A 20,145-nucleotide genomic window follows, 5' to 3' on the forward strand; every position below is an offset into this window, starting at 1 on the left:
CCAGACCTGAACCCAATAGAACATCTTTGGAGGGAGCTGAAAGTCCGTATTGCCCAGCGATAGCCCCGAAACCTGAAGGATCTGGAGAAGGTCTGTATGGAGGAGTGGGCCAAAATCCCTGCTGCAGTGTGTGCAAACCTGGTCAAGACCTACAGGAAACGTATGATCTCTGTAATTGCAAACAAAGGTTTCTGTACCAAATATTAAGTTCTGCTTTTCTGATGTATCAAATACTTATGTCATGCAATAAAATGCAAATTAATTACTTAAAAATCATACAATGTGATTTTCTGGATTTTTGTTTTAGATTCCGTCTCTCACAGTTGAAGTGTACCTATGATAAAAATTACAGACCTCTACATGCTTTGTAAGTAGGAAAACCTGCAAAATCAGCAGTGTATCAAATACTTGTTCTCCCCACTGTATATACATACATACACATACATATCCTTTAAAAAATATATATATTTCCCTTTATTACTTTCCAACCCCACCACCCCTTCCCTAATAAGAGTAAACTAGTGAACAACAATGCTTATGCCTCTACTTCCAGCTTATACATACTATATAAATTTTATGGACACAGTCAATTTTACAATAATTCTATTTTGTTTGTTTTTACTCCTGAACTTCCTCTACCCTCAACCTCTCCGATCATTTTCATAAATGATGTCCATCCGGTTTGCTTCTATATGCCATATCTTTCTAACTGTGCTCTTTCACAAAAGCTCTCAACCTATAACCTATATACTTATTATGGACACAGTATGCTTACATTATTAGTTATCTTGTTGTTATTAGTTGTTGTTAGTTGTTATTAGTCCCATCCTTCAACTCCATTCAACACCACCCATCTATCTCTTAACACCATCCATATTGGATTTCTATTTGCCATATATTTTTCAACTGTACTGTGATGTTTTACAAAAGTTTTACAAAAAAAAGTTCTGAACTATTCTCATTGTTTCTACAGATTGTACAATAGTACATTTTTGCTAAAAGTATTATTATATTATTGATTGATTGACTATGACTTTTCAGATCACCCAGTAATACATCGCACAGTTAGGGCTTGATCTGATTTATCTCAATAGAAACTGCGCATTGAGCTAACATAATTTTTTTTAACGAAATGGAATTCAAATAATTGAACCGACATCAGTCAATTAGTTGTTTAAAAACCATTTAGGTTATTCGCTCAGCACTAGTATGTATGTGTTTCTGTGTGTGTGTGTGTTTGTGCGTATGTCCTTGTACCTTGTGGCTGGTAATGAAGGTGCAGTACTTTCTAGCAGTGTGTGTGTGTGTGTGTACCTTGTGGCTGGTAATGAAGGTGCAGTACTTTCTAGCAGTGTGTGTGTGTGTGTACCTTGTGGCTGGTAATGAAGGTGCAGTACTTTCTAGCAGTGTGTGTGTGTGTGTACCTTGTGGCTGGTAATGAAGGTGCAGTACTTTCTAGCAGTGTGTGTGTGTGTGTGTACCTTGTGGCTGGTAATGAAGGTGCAGTACTTTCTAGCAGTGTGTGTGTGTGTGTACCTTGTGGCTGGTAATGAAGGTGCAGTACTTTCTAGCAGTGTGTGTGTGTGTGTACCTTGTGGCTGGTAATGAAGGTGCAGTACTTTCTAGCAGTGTGTGTGTGTGTGTACATTGTGGCTGGTAATGAAGGTGCAGTACTTTCTAGCAGTGTGTGTGTGTGTTTACCTTGTGGCTGGTAATGAAGGTGCAGTACTTTCTAGCAGTGTGTGTGTGTGTGTACATTGTGGCTGGTAATGAAGGTGCAGTACTTTCTAGCAGTGTGTGTGTGTGTTTACCTTGTGGCTGGTAATGAAGGTGCAGTACTTTCTAGCAGTGTGTGTGTGTGTGTGTACCTTGTGTCGGTAATGAAGGTGCAGTACTTTCTAGCAGTGTGTGTGTGTTTACCTTGTGGCTGGTAATGAAGGTGCAGTACTTTCTAGCAGTGTGTGTGTGTGTGTACCTTGTGGCTGGTAATGAAGGTGCAGTACTTTCTAGCAGTGTGTGTGTGTGTGTACCTTGTGGCTGGTAATGAAGGTGCAGTACTTTCTAGCAGTGTGTGTGTGTGTACCTTGTGGCTGGTAATGAAGGTGCAGTACTTTCTAGCAGTGTGTGTGTGTGTGTACCTTGTGGCTGGTAATGAAGGTGCAGTACTTTCTAGCAGTGTGTGTGTGTGTGTACCTTGTGGCTGGTAATGAAGGTGCAGTACTTTCTAGCAGTGTGTGTGTGTGTGTTTACCTTGTGGCTGGTAATGAAGGTGCAGTACTTTCTAGCAGTGTGTGTGTGTGTGTGTACCTTGTGTCGGTAATGAAGGTGCAGTACTTTCTAGCAGTGTGTGTGTGTTTACCTTGTGGCTGGTAATGAAGGTGCAGTACTTTCTAGCAGTGTGTGTGTGTGTGTACCTTGTGGCTGGTAATGAAGGTGCAGTACTTTTTAGCAGAGTGTGTGTGTGTTTACCTTGTGGCTGGTAATGAAGGTGCAGTACTTTCTAGCAGTGTGTGTGTGTGTGTACCTTGTGGCTGGTAATGAAGGTGCAGTACTTTCTAGCAGTGTGTGTGTGTGTGTACCTTGTGGCTGGTAATGAAGGTGCAGTACTTTCTAGCAGTGTGTGTGTGTGTGTACCTTGTGGCTGGTAATGAAGGTGCAGTACTTTCTAGCAGTGTGTGTGTGTGTTTACCTTGTGGCTGGTAATGAAGGTGCAGTACTTTCTAGCAGAGTGTGTGTGTGTTTACCTTGTGGCTGGTAATGAAGGTGCAGTACTTTCTAGCAGTGTGTGTGTGTGTGTTTACCTTGTGGCTGGTAATGAAGGTGCAGTACTTTCTAGCAGTGTGTGTGTGTGTTTACCTTGTGGCTGGTAATGAAGGTGCAGTACTTTCTAGCAGAGTGTGTGTGTGTTTACCTTGTGGCTGGTAATGAAGGTGCAGTACTTTCTAGCAGTGTGTGTGTGTGTGTTTACCTTGTGGCTGGTAATGAAGGTGCAGTACTTTCTAGCAGTGTGTGTGTGTGTGTGTTTACCTTGTGGCTGGCCCTGTAAGGGCAGGACATTCTGGCCCAGCTCTCCATTGAGCCACAGCTGCATACGGATAAAGGGCTCCCGGCCCTTCTGGGTCAGCTTGCTCCAGGGCTTGGGCCTGGACAGCATGTCGCTCACACTGCCCTGAGACAGGCCCAGCACCTGTAACACGTACACACACATTGACAAACAGACAGAAACACAGACACATCAGCCAATAAATAATTAAATATACCTGAGCTCACAATGACAGTAAAACAACATTCCAATGTGTAATTACACTGCACAGAAAGCATGCCAGAATGAAGCCTTATATTAGCTACTGTAAGCAAACAAAAACAATGGTCCTTACTGTACAGTACATAGACAAGTACAAGACATAGACAAGTACAAACACATATGCAAACACACAGAGATCATGCAGTTTTTCCTTCAAACCCCTGAGATCTGTACTGTACGTCATTACACCATCTGCTTTAGTTTGTACCAAAGAGGGTGTATAACAGAGTTTTTGTTGGTGGAATCCTGGTTGGCGGCCCAATGCTACATCACTGTGTGATGCCATTAACTAGATGACTGCTAAGAGAGACAGGCTTAGATGTGTCTAAATGGATGTGACAACTGCTGGCCAGTGTAGGAGCAGGGTCCCTCTGTACTGTACTGAAGCTTAGAGGACCACATATGTTGTGTGATGTCAATAGTGACCGTTTCACACAAATCTTTTTACACGCGTATGAATGGATTCATTCAGCAAACACACTCCAACGGAGGGGCTGAGCTAGCATAGTACACACAGTTTTGAGCTGTGCTGACCAAGGGTGGAGGGCAGCTGGGTGACTCAGTGGAAATGACAGGAAGGGAGAGAGGGAAGGGGAGCAGTATTACAGGGGAGATGTGAGTTGACACTACACTGGCGCAGGATGGGTATATCAGGCAGTATAAGGACACGGGTATGGGACGGTAGGGCGTAGGGTGGTCTGTGTCTTGCACACCTTCTCTCCAAAGATGCGCTGGCAGATGCCGTTCTTGGCCAGCTTGTCCTTGACCTGTTGCGTGAGCTCGGCCGTGTCCACCTCCTGGTACATGTAGACCTCGTACTGCTCAGGCGTGAGCGGCACCACCACCGGCTTGGCTGGTTTGGCTGCGGGAGTCAACAGGGAACCCAGGGGCCCCAGGCTCAAGGACAGAGGCAGGGGAGAGGGGCTGCTCTGGGGGGTGTCGGCGCGACTGGTCCCCTGGGTGTTGGTGCACCCGCCGGGCTCGGAGCCGGCCTGGGAGTACGGGGACTCGGCCCGGGGCCAGTCCTTCCAGTAGTCCACGGAGGAGATGGAGACGGAGGAGGAGAAGGGGGCCAGCGCCGAGGACGAGCCGGCCAGCCGGGGAGGCTTCTGGCGGAGACACAGAAAGGCACAGTCAGTGGGGGTGGTGGGGGAGTGGGGATGGGGCCTGCCACTAAAGGCAAACGGCTAATTGCTAACGGCACAGTCACTGTGCAGGGAGGGTGCTAACCACTAACGCTAACATCACACTATCGGCCAGCTATGGATACATAGGTGGTTCCTCTTCCCCTATAAAGGATTAGGACACAGCCACTGTCATTGGCTGGATCCAGAGTGGGTATGTGGAGCAAAGAAACTTAACTCCCATAAGTTGCTGGGTTAGGCCATGTTCTGCCTCTGAAAGTTGATAGTTTGCCATATCTGTTGGAGACGCACAGCAGAATGTCTCCGCCGCATTGCTAAACCGGTTTGCGGTGTCGACACGGACCTCACATACAGTGGGGAGAACAAGTATTTGATACGCTGCCGATTCTGCAGGTTTTCCTACTTACAAAGCATGTAGAGGTCTGTAATTTTTATCATAGGTACACTTCAACTGTGAGAGACGGAATCTAAAACAAAAATCCAGGAAATCACATTGTATGATTTTTAAGTTATTCATTTGCATTTTATTGCATGACATAAGTATTTGATCACCTACCAACTAGTAAGAATTCCGGCTCTCACAGACCTGTTAGTTTTTCTTTAAGAAGCCCTCCTGTTCTCCACTCATTACCTGTATTAACTGCACCTGTTTGAACTCGTTACCTGTATAAAAGACACCTGTCCACACACTCAATCAAACAGACTCCAATCTCTCCACAATGGCCAAGACCAGAGAGCTGTGTAAGGACATCAGGGATAAAATTGTAGACCTGCACAAGGCTGGGATGGGCTACAGGACAATAGGCAAGCAGCTTGGTGAGAAGGCAACAACTGTTGGCGCAATTATTAGAAAATGGAAGAAGTTCAAGATGACGGTCAATCACCCTCGGTCTGGGGCTCCATGCAAGATCTCACCTCGTGGGGCATCAATGATCATGAGGAAGGTGAGGGATCAGCCCAGAACTACACGGCAGGACCTGGTCAATGACCTGAAGAGCGCTGGGATCACAGTCTCAAAGAAAACCATTAGTAACACACTACACCGTCATGGATAAAAATCCTGCAGCGCACGCAAGGTCCCCCTGCTCAAACCAGCGCATGTCCAGGCCCGTCTGAAGTTTGCCAATGACCATCTGGATGATCCAGAGGAGGAATGGGAGAAGGTCTTGTGGTCTGATGAGACAAAAATAGAGCTTTTTGGTCTAAACTCCACTCGCCGTGTTTGGAGGAAGAAGAAGGATGAGTACAACCCCAAGAACACCATCCCAACCGTGAAGCATGGAGGTGGAAACATCATTCTTTGGGGATGCTTTTCTGCAAAGGGGACAGGACGACTGCACCGTATTGAGGGGAGGATGGATGGGGCCATGTATCGCGAGATCTTGGCCAACAACCTCCTTCCCTCAGTATGAGCATTGAAGATGGGTCGTGGCTGGGTCTTCCAGCATGACAACGACCTGAAACACACAGCCAGGGAAACTAAGGAGTGGCTCCGTAAGACTCATCTCAAGGTCCTGGAGTGGCCTAGCCTGTCTCCAGACCTGAACCCAATAGAAAATCTTTGGAGGGAGCTGAACGTCCGTATTGCCCAGCGACAGCCCCGAAACCTGAAGGATCTGGAGAAGGTCTGTATGGAGGAGTGGGCCAAAATCCCTGCTGCAGTGTGTGCAAACCTGGTCAAGACCTACAGGAAACGTATGATCTCTGTAATTGCAAACAAAGGTTTCTGTACCAAATATTAAGTTCTGCTTTTCTGATGTATCAAATACTTATGTCATGCAATAAAATGCAAATTAATAACTTAAAAATCATACAATGTGATTTTCTGGATTTTTGTTTTAGATTCCGTCTCTCACAGTTGAAGTGTACCTATGATAAAAATTACAGACCTCTACATGCTTTGTAAGTAGGAAAACCTGCAAAATCGGCAGTGTATCAAATACTTGTTCTCCCCACTGTACATACACACCGAGCACCTCGTTCTGAGTAGAGCAGCTGCACGTTACAGATGAACAAAGACAATGGCCCTCTGTTTGGTATGGTCTATTATAACACTGTCCAATATCACCTTCCAAATACATTCAAATTACAGGTACACAAGGGCTGTGTACAGAAGCTGATTTGAGTGATGGCCACCAACAAAAACTACAATAGTGAGTAACAAATCTCAGCAGTTTAAGGAGAAGTAGCAAACAACAGACAAACAGCATATACTGTAGATGTTCCATCAGAGGGCATTAGCCATGAGTGTAGAAATGAGTGATAGTGATTTGACCAATGTTCGCTCTAAACTGCGTGCGTGCGCGCGCAGCTCCCTCGGGACTGCCGCGCAGAAATATCAGCCCACAGAGAAGCACAAGATTGAACTTCACTCAACTTTCTAGAGTAGTGGTCACCAACCAGTCAATCGCGATCGACTGGTCGATCTCCAAGGCATTCCTAGTCGATCACCAAACATTTATTTAAAAAACCCAACGATAAAGCCTTGTGTTCCTATTTTTGGCGGTAGGTGCACACGATTCAGCTGCCCTGCGCGCCGGGTAGATGAACTGTTGCCATTTTGAACCATTTCATGTGTCTGAAGGTACAAACTCTGCTTTCCCGGCTGGCCCAGGGAGCAAATCAAGTGCACCATCGGCCTACCGCTGGCCAATCAGATGGCTCAGATGACCGTGTCTGCAGTAACGTAGCAGACATAAAAGAAAGCTACAGCAAAGTTGATATTGTGCGATTTCAAAACCATGATTAGAGAGAGACTGTCAACGAATACAGCAAAGAGATGCTGTTTTTATGAGTGAGTTCATGTTTAAGTTCTTACTCAGCACTGTCAACACTTTGTATTGAACACTTTTATAAGCCATAAAATGCGCGTTCTTCCTATTTCCACTCAACGCTACAACAAGCACTGCAGCAGTAATGAATGAGTAGGAAAGTGTATCTATAGGCTTGTGTTGTTGTTTTGGGGTCTTTTTTAATATCAAGGAATATTTCACTTTCTCTGTTCATAGGAGTAACAACATGTATTTGTGCATGAGGCAGAAATAATGCGGTGCGACTCGAGTTTCGCCATCATCAGGAAGACTGTGTCCCTTTTTGGTCAGTGTCAACCATCAGATTCAGGCACCATCAGCCCAATAAAATAAAAATAAAAAGCTAATTATTGAAATGTGTGCTCACTTAGCTGTGCTTCACAAGTAATACAACAACGGATCTATTACCGGTGTGATCATATAGCCTACCTCAACTTTTGAAATATAATTTTAAAAAATGGCCCGAACAACAATGCATTGGCAAGGCAATTCAAGCAAAGCCCAATATGCGGTGATAATGTATTGGGCCTATAGCTTACTGCACAAACCTAATTGCTACAGTACTGTTTTTAATTGGTTAATGTTGCATAGGCTTCCGTTTTTTAAGTCAAGTAAAAGAAAATCTGAGCGGTAGATCTCGGCTTGCATTTTGAATTAAAGTGATCTTGACTCAGAAAAGGTTGGTGACCACTGTTCTAGCGTTTTCCCTGTTAACACTATCAACGTTTCCCTTTACTGTGGAAATTGTGATTGACTCAACGCAATATTAGCCACTTTCAATGCAACAAAACAAACTATGCAAGATATTTTGTTGTAGGCAGAACACATCGGAGTAGGATTCTATTGCATTGACACGCACTACTCAGCCCGTACTCTACACAAACTGGTGTGGCATAAACAATCAGAGCTGCAGTAGGCCTATATGCAAATAGACCATTGCCATATATTGATCTGTGCCATTTACTTTGAACTGGACTGTGTTTACAGCATGAGTGGTCGTGAGTAGATGCGCTTGTTTTGAGATCAAAGCGACAGCTGCACGTAGCCACGTGTGCACATTTTGTTAATATCCTTTGCTAGTTAGTGAGTTATTAGCCCAGTTATAGATCAATTGTAGTCAGCAATAGGGGAGGGATTGCTTCCTACAAGAGCACATTTATACATTTATAGACATCTTTGAAAAGCGACTCAGGTAAGGAGCTTTATTTTTGTCTTAAAGGGGCAGTGTTGTATTTTGAGACAGGCTTGAATAAACTAAGTAGCCAATAGGCAGAGGGTAGAACAATTTGTCTGATTCTCTGTAATAATGGTATGGGAATAATAATGCATTTTATTTTGTAAAGTGGTTTCTTGCATCAAACAACACAACAACATTTTCAGTCACCTTCTTGTCTGAAGGACAAGTGGATAAACAGGTTAATGTCAAGCCCTCAAAAGTATCATGGAATGTAGGCCTACATTGAACACCACACATTGGCTGCTACTGTAGGCTGAATGATAGAACAGCTATTTCCATGTTAGAATGTTATGGGATGCATTTTCTCCATTGTTTTTGGTGGTAGGCCACTCTGGTAGGGCTACATTATGATCAAATAGCCACAGTAGCCTACATGGCCACTGTTAAAACTGTAAGTTAAAGCGGGTACAGCCTCAGTGTTCACAGTAAATTCGCGATGGAAGTTGCACATTGAATATGACACATTCTCAGAACATTTCAAAATTTTGTCAGCCAGTAACTGTCATGCAAATAACTGCCGGTCCGTTAATTAACAAAAACACGTTTAGTTCTTGGGGATCTCCGGCCACTGATGCGGGCCTTTGGAACATCTACATTGAAAAAAGTATAATAAATCCATTGAATATAGCCTACACCGTCACAATAAATTCATTATTTATATTAGACAGGTCTAAAGAAACATTATGATATGAAGAAAATTAAGCCTATTTCAGAAGAACAGAATAGCATATTCTATGTTAGGCCCTGATTTGGCTATGCCGTATGGCTGTGGGCTACACTAGTTCATTTTGCATACAAGATTTGGTTATAATTCTGTGGCATTATTTTATACTAAGAAGAATACAATTGAACATAGCTGAATAAAATAGAAAGGATACGATTGAGGGAGAGCACACATGCGGCTATTCTGTGTTGAGCGGTTAACAAAGTGATACTTTGAAACAGGTCCTCCTATATGCTTTATTTATTTATTTATGCAACTTTAGTTGTTATACAAACCTTAGGCTAAATGTTTTGATTTCTAATTCATTCTAAGGCTGCATGATGCAACGAATGATGATTTGAAAAAAGTTGCTCTGTTTCTTGCACAGGCTGAACACACTTCATCAGTCTCTCATTCACAATGTGACAAGCACTTCATAATATTCTCACCCAGACGACTATTCTCAATGTAATGTGGTCTTTACATATAGCCTACTAATATATGTGTGGAAATATTTTTTTATTTAGTGTAGAATGGCCAACAACAAAAAATACGTAATTGTAGCCTGTACTCGAATAGCGAATGGAGGAAGTGCTTACTGCGGTTGTTTTTAATATGCCAGGTAGGCTACACCGGTTGTAAAGCGGATTAATGTGCTTACATTTATTTTTATTTTTTATAAATATAGCAGCACCAGAAAGCTGGGATCATCTTTTAAATAGTGGCCAGTCAAAACTCTGTTTTCACAAGCCATTGTGCAATGACTGGGCTTATAAGAACATGTGTTTCACTTGTCTCTGTAGGCTATGGGCTCTCCAACCCTGTTCCAGGGGTCCTAGGCCTATAGGCTACGTTGAAAAGTTATTTGGCCACTTTAGTTGCGATACAAACCTTATCAAAACATACAGGTCTATAGGCTAAGCTACATGTGCATGCAACTATGATTTGAAGAAGTCGCCAAAAAATACATGCGCTGTTTCTTGCCTTAGACTGCACACGCTGGCATCATTCACAAGTGATACTATTCTCACCAGACTATTCTCAATTTAAATCTTGTCATATACTAAATAATACATGTGTAAAATTCGTTTTGATTTAGAATGGGCCATTATAGAATAGTGAATGGAGGACGCTTTTCCCGAGGTTCATTTTCATGCCAGCCAGGTAGGCTACTCTGGTTGTAAAGCGAAGCAATGTGCTTAATATTAGGAAAGTTGATAAATAAATATAGTAGGCCTAGCCTATAGAAAGCATTTGGATTGATGTCAGAGTGATTAGAGGGACAATAGAGCGCTGAGTACCAGGCCATTAGTGAATGGCTGTTAGCAAGTTTGGTAGACTACTAATGACCATCAGCAGTACCAGATTGCAGTTTTGGAGAATCCTAGTTACAGTCACGTGGAATTTGACTGCGGTCATGACTCGTGACTGCCGGTGTGGCGGTAATACGATGACCGTAACAGCCCTAATTGTGGCCCGACCACCATGGTTCAGAGGTGAGAGGTCATGAAGGCAGAGTGTGTAAGGTATTAACTGTACTGTACCTCCTTGCTGTCCTCCTGACTCCGTGCGTCGTCGTTCATGCTAGACGTGACTCCCCGCCCCCCGGGGTGCATACTATTCCACCATTGGTCCCTCCAGGAGCCCCGCCCCTGCTTGGTCCCTCCGTCCATTAGAGACCCTCCTCCTCCCCCGCCTTCTCCCACCGCCACCTCTCCTGCCTCCTTCTTCACTATGGTAGAGTGGAAGTCCAGGAGGGAGGAGGGTGAGGAGGATGGGGGGATGGAGGGCTTCTTGAGGGAGAGGGCCAGGGGTGAGTAGGAGGCCGGGAGAGTGGAAGCGCCCAGGAGTTTGGGGGAGAGCAGGGCCAGGTCAGAGGGGCCCATGGAGGAGGGCTTGAGGATGGGCTCCAGGGCGGCCTGCTGGGCCTCCATCTCCCTCCTCGCCTGCTCTAGGATGGAGCGGATGGTCTCGTCTGAGCTGGAGGATCCACCTGAGCCGATACTACCACCACCACCACCAATGCTGGACGAGGGAGGGGGTTGAGACGAGTCCACTGCAGGGAGAGAGACCGACAGAGAGGATAGACAGACATCATCAGACAACGCTACGAATGTCATCCACACTCAACCTCAGATGATGCTTCATGGCCCACGTATACAGTGCCTTCGGAAAGTATTCAGACCCCTTGACTTTTTCCAAATGTTGTTACTTTACAGCCTTATTCTAAAATTGATTAAATTGTTTTTTCCCCGTCATCAATCTATATACAAAATAATAATGGATATGACGCTACCAGCTTGGCACACCTGAATTTGGGGAGTTTCTCATTCTTCTCTGCAGATCCTCTCAAGCTCTGTCAGGTTGATGGGGAGCGTTGCTGCACAGCTATTTTCAGGTCTCTCCAGAGATGTTTGATCAGGTTTAAGTCAGGGCTCTGGCTAGGCCACTCAAGGACATTCAGAGACTTATCCCGAAGCCACTCCTGCGTTGTCTTGGCTGTGTGCTTAGGGTCGTTGTCCTGTTGGAAGGAGAACCTTCACCCCAGTCTGAGGTCCTGAGAGCTCTGGAGCAGATTTTCATCAATGATCTCTCTGTACTTTGCTCCGTTCATCTTTGCCTCGATCCTGACTAGTCTCCCAGTCCCTGCCGCTGAAAAACATGCCCACAGCATGATTCTAGCACCACCATGCTTCACCGTGGGGATGGTGCCAGTTTTCCTCCAGACGTGACGCTTGGCATTCATGTCAAAGAGTTCAATCTTGGTTTCATCAGAGCAGAGAATCTTGTTTCTCATGGTCTGAGAGTCATTTAGGTGCCTTTTGGCAAACTCCAAGCAGGCTGTCATGTGCCTTTTACTGAGGAGTGGCTTCCGTCTGCCCACTCTACCATAAAGGCCTGATTGGTGGAGTGCTGCAGAGATGGTTGTCCTTCTGGAAGGTTCTCCCATCTCCAAAGAGGAACTCTAGAGCTCTGTCAGAGTGACCATCGGGTTCTTGGTTACCTCCCTGACCAAAGCCCTTCTCCCCCGATTGCTCAGTTTGGCCGGGCGGCCAGCTCTAGGAAGAGTCTTGGTGGTTCCAAACTTCTTCCATTTAAGAATGATGGAGGCCACTGTGTTCTTGGGGACCTTCAATGCTGCAGACATTTTTTGGTACCCTTCCCCAGATCTGCGCATTGACACAATCCTGTCTCGGAGCTCTGCGGACAATTCCTTCGACCTCATGGCTTGGTTTTTGCTCTGACATGCACTGTCAACTGTGGGACCTTATATAGACAGCTGTGTGCCTTTCCAAATCATGTCCAATCAATTGAATTTACCACAGGTGGACTCCAATCGAGTTGTAGAAACATCTCAAGGATGATCAATGGAAACAGAATGCACCAGAGCTCAATTTCGAGTCTCATAGCAAAGGGTCTGAATACTTAATTTGTAATACATTTGCAAAAACGTCTAAAAACCTGTTTTCGCTTTGTCATTATGGGGTATTGTGTGTAGATTGCTGAGGATTATTATTTTTTAAATCAAATTTAGAATAAGGCTGTAACGTAACAAAATGTTAAAAAAGTCAAGGGGTCTGAATACTTTCCGAAGGCACAGTACAGTGCTATTTGAAGTGGAGGAGAATTCTGTAAGGTTTTGGATTTTCTGTTTGATACCTGAAGTTCTAAACAAAAGGGAAATGTATCATCTTACAAGAAGTGATTTCTTAACATTGCATTTGAGGCTAAAATAAATGCTCCATAGTAGAACCATATCCCTTAGATTTAAGACATGATCAAGGAAATGTTTTCTACATCCCTTACAGAAATAGAAGGCACAACAGTCTTGCAGTCTGTATTTGGTTTGTATATTCTCGATGTGGGGCCACACAGTGTGTAAGGTTAAATCCATTCCTCACCGAGTCTGAGACTTTGTGCATATTTTGCGAAATAGTTGCCCATGCCTCGGGGGTAACCTGTCTGTCGTCGCTGTCTGTCCTCCACACCATCTGTAGTGGGTGGCACGGTGTCAAAAGGGGGTTAGCACGAGGGACATCTCTTAGACATTCTAATGGCGGTGTATTGGGTAGTCACTAGCACTGTTTGACATTAGTTATGGCATTGGCAATTTAGGGATAAATGTAGGACCCATTAGATACAATTGGGAAAGCTTGATCCAACCACATCACATCCTAATGTATGTTCATCCACTTTACAGTATGAGGTCAACACACTAGGAAGTACCTTCATCCCTTCAATACCCACCATCCCTATAATTTACTTATAAGGGGCATGCAGTGTAATATGAGGGTTGGGGGTCAGACAAGAAGAATCAGACTCAACTACAGCGGGGGGAAAAAGTATTTAGTCAGCCACCAATTGTGCAAGTTCTCCCACTTAAAAAGATGAGAGAGGCCTGGAAAATAAGTATTTGGTCAATAACAAAAGTTTCTCAATACTTTGTTATATACCCTTTGTTGGCAATGACACAGGTCAAACGTTTTCTGTAAGTCTTCACAAGGTTTTCACACACTGTTGCTGGTATTTTGGCCCATTCCTCCATGCAGATCTCCTCTAGAGCAGTGATGTTTTGGGGCTGTCGCTGGGCAACACGGACTTTCAACTCCCTCCAAAGATTTTCTATGGGGTTGAGATCTGGAGACTGGCTAGGCCACTCCAGGACCTTGAAATGCTTCTTACGAAGCCACTCCTTCGTTGCCCGGGCAGTGTGTTTGGGATCATTGTCATACTGAAAGACCCAGCCACGTTTCATCTTCAATGCCCTTGCTGATGGAAGGAAGTTTTCACTCAAAATCTCACGATACATGGCCCCATTCATTCTTTCCTTTATACGGATCAGTCGTCCTGGTCCCTTTGCAGAAAAACAGCCCCAAAGCATGATGTTTCCACCCCCATGCTTCACAGTAGGTATGGTGTTCTTTGGATGCAACTCAGCATTCTTTGTCCTCCAAACACGACGAGTTGAGTTTTTACCAAAAAGTTATATTTTGGTTTCATCTGACCATATGACATTCTCCCAATCCTCTTCTGGATCATCCAAATGCACTCTAGCAAACTTCAAACGGGCTGGACATGTACTGGCTTAAGCAGGGGGACACGTTTGGCACTGCAGGATTTGAGTCTCTGACGGCGTAGTGTGTTACTGATGGTAGGCTTTGTTACTTTGGTCCCAGCTCTCTGCAGGTCATTCACTAGGTCCCCCCGTGTGGTTCTGGGATTTTTGCTCACCGTTCTTGTGATCATTTTGACCCCACGGGGTGAGATCTTGCGTGGAGCCCCAGATCGAGGGAGATTATCAGTGGTCTTGTATGTCTTCCATTTCTTAATAATTGCTCCCACAGTTGATTTCTTCAAACCAAGCTGCTTACCTATTGCAGATTCAGTCTTCCCAGCCTGGTGCAGGTCTACAATTTTGTTTCTGGTGTCCTTTGACAGCTCTTTGGTCTTGGCCATAGTGGAGTTTGGAGTGTGACTGTTTGAGGTTGTGGACAGGTGTCTTTTATACTGATAACAAGTTCAAACAGGTGCCATTAATACAGGTAACGAGTGGAGGACAGAGGAGCCTCTTAAAGAAGAAGTTACAGGTCTGTGAGAGCCAGTAATCTTGCTTGTTTGTAGGTGACCAAATACTTATTTTCCACCATAATTTGCAAATAAATTCATAACAAATCCTACAATGTGATTTTCTGGAGAAAAAAAATCTCAATTTGTCTGTCATAGTTGACGTGTACCTATGATGAAAATTACAGGCCTCTCTCATCTTTTTAAGTGGGAGAACTTGCACAATTGGTGGCTGACTAAATACTTTTTTCCCCCACTGTATACAGCAGGGTTGAAGTTGGGTTGAGGTCGGGTTGAGGTCAATTTATTTTAGCTCTGTCAATACAGGGAATCAATTGGAAATTAAAACCAGACCTTGGTGTATAGTAGTGTGCATCAGACAGAGAGCAAAGAGAGGAGTCACTCACCAGCCTTCTGGACCTGCAGTTCTCTCTTGGCCTGCTCCAGGATGGACTTGATGGCCTCGTCTGAGCCACTCTCCGGAGTACGGATCCGCGTGGTGATGTTACCTAGGGATGGGCAACAAAGGTCAGGGGTCAATGGACCGTACCAAAGGGAGGGACGGCGGGAGGCAATGGGGGTGATAGAAAGTTGGGGTAATTAATAAATGTTGCTAGTATTTGACTACAATATGTCACAGATGCACAGTCATAACATACCCAATCTAAAAAAGTGCTACTTTCCTATAAATATCCAGTAAAACAGTAAATACAGACAAGCTGTGAGCCCACTGTCTCCTGTCTAAAAGGAACCCAAGGTGACGTTTCTAGCCTTCTCCTTCAGTGCGTTCCGATAAACTGCTACGGCCCCCCTGGCCTGCAGTACTCCCCTGGGGCTCCCTTTACAACACAGCTCAATCCTGTTAACACAAGTGGCCAAGGCTACACATGTTCCTCATGAGCGCTGAACAGAACAGAACACTTCCAGCAGCCAGACAGCAACTCTCTCCGCAACAATGGGAACCAGACTTTGGACAAGCTCCATAAGAAAAATAAGACCTTGTGTTTTGGACGGGCTTCAGGAGGGAAGGCTAATTGCTGTTTGGAGCTAAACATGGAGGGGCCTGACATACGCGGCTCCCAAGCTTTCGGCTTCCTCTCCTCTCTCTCATTTGTCCTGAATAAGTGGTCGGAGTAATTGGGCAAGGTCGTGCTCGCTCATGTGTGTGAGTGAGGGAGCAGCTGGCTACGGGGGGTGAACTGGAAGTAATTATTGACAAAAAAGGGGTCTGACCCGGGCAAGGGCGGGTGACTCTGTAAGCGCTCCTCCCGGAGTGGAGACATGGTGGCCCACCAGTGACACCAGTAAGACCCAGCACGCTCTCACTCATACGCATACACAGAGACACACACACATGCACAGTCATGGTGGTGTTTGGGTACAGCTGCCGGGTCATGGGGACGTGATGTAACCTCTGTTTTTAAAGTTTCACAGTTTTGTTGAGGCCACCACCGCCTGTAAAAATAAAAAGGTTTGAAAATGTTTGTGTTTGCGGCCTACCGATGTGCCAAACAGCATGTAAGCACCACACCCTAGGCCATTTTCATAAGGCATGAAACACTGCATGGGTTTGGGGAAAGTACATAATACAGCATATAAAATAGCTTTTTAAAAGCTAAATTATATGTGTGAGGTTTCGCCCTGATGTCAGACTGGGAGAGAGATTGCGTGGGCTGGTTGGGACTGGATGTTTAGACTATGTTTTAAGACGCACCCTATGGGTTGAAAGGGTGCCTTTATACCCCCCTCCTCGTTTGCCTTATCCTGCCCCCCCTTTTCCGCCTGAGGTTGCCCTTAACCACCGATCTAGGACCAGATAAAAAACAACCCTTTAATGAGGAAGAAACATATCTGACCCTGTATCAGCCTCCTCCCTGTATTTTCAACCAGACTCCAGGCCAGAAGTGGTAGAGTGACTTTGACAATGGCTAACTGACACAACAAATTGGACAACATAAAAGCCGACCAAAACACTAAACCAACCACGATAGTGAAGGCAAAGAACAGACCTGCCCTCGAGGAGCCTTCGGAGCCGGTTCTTCGCTTCGGAACCTCCTGAAACACTCTGTTCAGGTTCTGGCCTGGGTTCTCTGTTGGAAAACAAGTGGCGACAGATAAGATAAGTGTCAGACCCCTAGACTGCCACATGGATGAGGGGAGATAACCCCTAGGCACAGGTCTAGGATCAGCTTACACTCCCCAAATTCAAAGCTTAAACATTATGGGGGAAAACTCAAAACTGACACTAGATCAGTGTCTAGGTGCAGTTTTATTCTACTCAATGGGTATAATGGTGGTAGTCAGGGCATTTGCTATATAGAGCTATAGATCTACAGTTACTAGACCACCTCATCACCACAACATCTAGACATCTGAGCAAAAACCCTAACATTTGGGCAAAATCAATTCAACTTATTTAACAAGAACGAAACCCATAGGTGATTTACTAAAGAACGCAAATCTAACTAGAAGGCATATGGTTCAGTATGTCATAGAGCTCTGCTACCTGACCCGAGCCCGACGGGCCCCGACATTATACATCGGGTTAGGGCCGGCTAGGGCCTGTTTCTTCATCAATAACTAGGCTAAGGGCAGGGCTTGGGTATCACCAAATTGATTACTAACATTTTGAAGCTAAGCCATTTGCTTCTGCTCTGCTGCGCAGTACAGCCATATCTTACTGAGATCATGGTGTCAGAAGTGCTTCAACCTCGTCAAATATAACACCAGAACATTGTCTCATTCGACAGAAGAGATTATTTCACCAAAAATAATAACGTTTCTTGAGTTTTGTCGGAGTTTAGAGTGACGAAAAGTAGCTAGCTAACAGCAAACTGCTCTCTCATGCCTCGTCATTGAGCAGAGAAGCCCCAAAGAGGAGCAGCTGCTATGGTTACTCACATACAGAGCCATGAACATGCAGCACAGGGAGGGAGCGGGGGACAGCAAAATACATCATCCCAGCTGAATTTCTGTATTTTGAAAAGTTATATATCTTAACTTAATTGCTGAAATGCAAAACATTTTGGGACTATATCAACAATGGACTGATGAAACAAATGCCAAAAGTTTGTTTTTGGGTGGAGTTTTCCTTTCAATTTGGCAGAAGCAATTGGGCATAGGTAGGGTAGGGTAGGTCCTGAACATCGTGGGCATGGGTAGGGCTTGGGCTTAAAATTCATGCCTGTGCCTGGCTCTAGTATGTTACAATGCTTGTAAAAAACACATTGGCCAGAGTAATACGCACAGTAGAAGGCAACAGTCACTTAATGTCAAACAGCCAGAAACAAAGAAAGTGGATTTAAGTTAACCACTCTACACAGTCTTAAACCGCCCTCTGAGAACCCTTGAGTCAATCCACATTTTCTACCATTCAAACCACATATCAAACTCTCCACATATACAAGAACGGACATTGATGGGGATTTGGGCTCACTGAACCGTGAGTTGTGGGTTCAGTTATTGAAAACTTAAATGATTGAAACAGAACAGAACTAGTAGCTACGGCACATAAGAACCACATTACATTTCTCCCCAACATGATTCTATTAAACTTCTGTTAAACTTCTCCCCTGGGCAGACAGGTTTGGGGCTTGCTGCCAGACCAACTCCTTGAAATCCGTCCAAACAAGCACAATAGACAAGAGTGCAGAGCTACAGTGTGTGCACATTCATCTACACTCACTACCCCGCTTTAACACAGAGTAGAACTACAGTGCAAACTTTTACATCATCCCTGCCCTGACTGCCAAGTGTGCCCTTGCTGTGAAATGCAGAGAAACCAGACTGAGGACGTATTTCCTAAACTGCACGTCTCGCCTCGCTCTCGTCCCGGGCTTCCTGCCGACGGCAGCAGCTCGTCTTGCCCTGCTACTGACTGAGCACCAAGCTCCAAACGATCAGTTCCTCACTCAGAGACAGAAATAGAGAAAGCGCAGAGAGACACAAACACAGTGAAAGAGAGGGATGGATATAATAATAAGAGGGATGGATATAATAAGAGGGATGGATATAATAATAAGAGGGATGGATATAATAATAAGAGGGATGGATATAATAATAAGAGGGAAGGATATAATAATAAGAGGGATGGATATAATAATAAGAGGGATGGATATAATAATAAGAGGGAAGGATATAATAATAAGAGGGAAGGATATAATAATAAGAGGGAAGGATATAATAATAAGAGGGAAGGATATAATAATAAGAGGGAAGGATATAATAATAAGAGGGAAGGATATAATAATAAGAGGGATGGATATAATAATAAGAGGGAAGGATATAATAATAAGAGGGATGGATATAATAATAAGAGGGAAGGATATAATAATAAGAGGGAAGGATATAATAATAAGAGGGATGGATATAATAATAAGAGGGATGGATATAATAATAAGAGGGATGGATATAATAATAATAAATAATATGCCATTTAGCAGACGCTTTTATCCAAAGCGACTTACAGTCATGTGCGCATACATTTTTACGTATGGGTGGTCCCGGGGATCGAACCCACTACCCTGGCGTTACAAGCGACATGCTCTACCAATTGAGCTACAGAGGACCACCGAATTTGAAGAGGGGATATGAAGAGGGGGATAGAGATATTTAGAGAGGGAGAGAGATTGTGGGGGAGGGGGGAAGAACTAGAAAGAGAGCAAAGAGGAGAAATACAGTGAGGGAAAAAAGTATTTGATCCCCTGCTGATTTTGCACGTTTGCCCACTGACAAAGAAATGATCAGTCTATAATTTTAATGGTAGGTTTATTTGAACAGTGAGAGACAGAATAACAACAAAAAAATCCAGAAAAACACATGTCAAAAATTTTTATAAATTGATTTGCATTTTAATGAGGGAAATAAGTATTTGACCCCCTCTCAATCAGAAAGATATCTGGCTCCCAGGTGTCTTTTATACAGGTAACGAGCTGAGATTAGGAGCACACTCTTAAAGGGAGTGCTCCTAATCTCAGCTTGTTAACTGTATAAAAGACACCTGTCCACAGAAGCAATCAATCAATCAGATTCCAAACTCTCCACCATGGCCAAGACCATAGAGCTCTCCAAGGATGTCAGTGACAAGATTGTAGACCTACACAAGGCTGGAATGGGCTACAAGACCATCGCCAAGCAGCTTGGTGAGAAGGTGACAACAGTTGATGCGATTATTCGCAAATGGATGAAACACAAAATAACTGTCAATCTCCCTCGGCCTGGGGCTCCATGCAAGATCTCACCTCGTGGAGTTGCAATGATCATGAGACTGGTGAGGAATCAGCCCAGAACTACACGGGAGGATCTTGTCAATGATCTCAAGGCAGCTGGGACCATAGTTACCAAGAAAACAATTGGTAACACACTACGCCGTGAAGGACTGA

At 44.4% G+C, this 20,145-nt stretch overlaps 1 protein-coding gene across 1 annotated transcript in view; it reads right to left on the reverse strand.

The window, feature by feature from the left end:
- Positions 1-20,145, reverse strand: part of cux1a (cut-like homeobox 1a) — a 237,913-nt gene that overhangs the window by 39,934 nt on the left and 177,834 nt on the right. Inside the window, exons 15-20 of the mRNA XM_084178371.1 lie at positions 16,774-16,854; positions 15,172-15,273; positions 13,102-13,191; positions 10,744-11,255; positions 4,018-4,413; positions 3,028-3,187 (exon numbers count right to left, since the gene is read on the reverse strand). Coding sequence (XP_084034497.1) covers positions 3,028-3,187; positions 4,018-4,413; positions 10,744-11,255; positions 13,102-13,191; positions 15,172-15,273; positions 16,774-16,854 — 1,341 coding nt within the window. The remainder of the gene's footprint in view (positions 1-3,027; positions 3,188-4,017; positions 4,414-10,743; positions 11,256-13,101; positions 13,192-15,171; positions 15,274-16,773; positions 16,855-20,145) is intronic.

This window comes from Coregonus lavaretus (genome assembly GCF_964263955.1).
Source record: "Coregonus lavaretus genome assembly, chromosome: 15".
Taxonomy (NCBI): Eukaryota; Metazoa; Chordata; class Actinopteri; order Salmoniformes; family Salmonidae; genus Coregonus; species Coregonus lavaretus.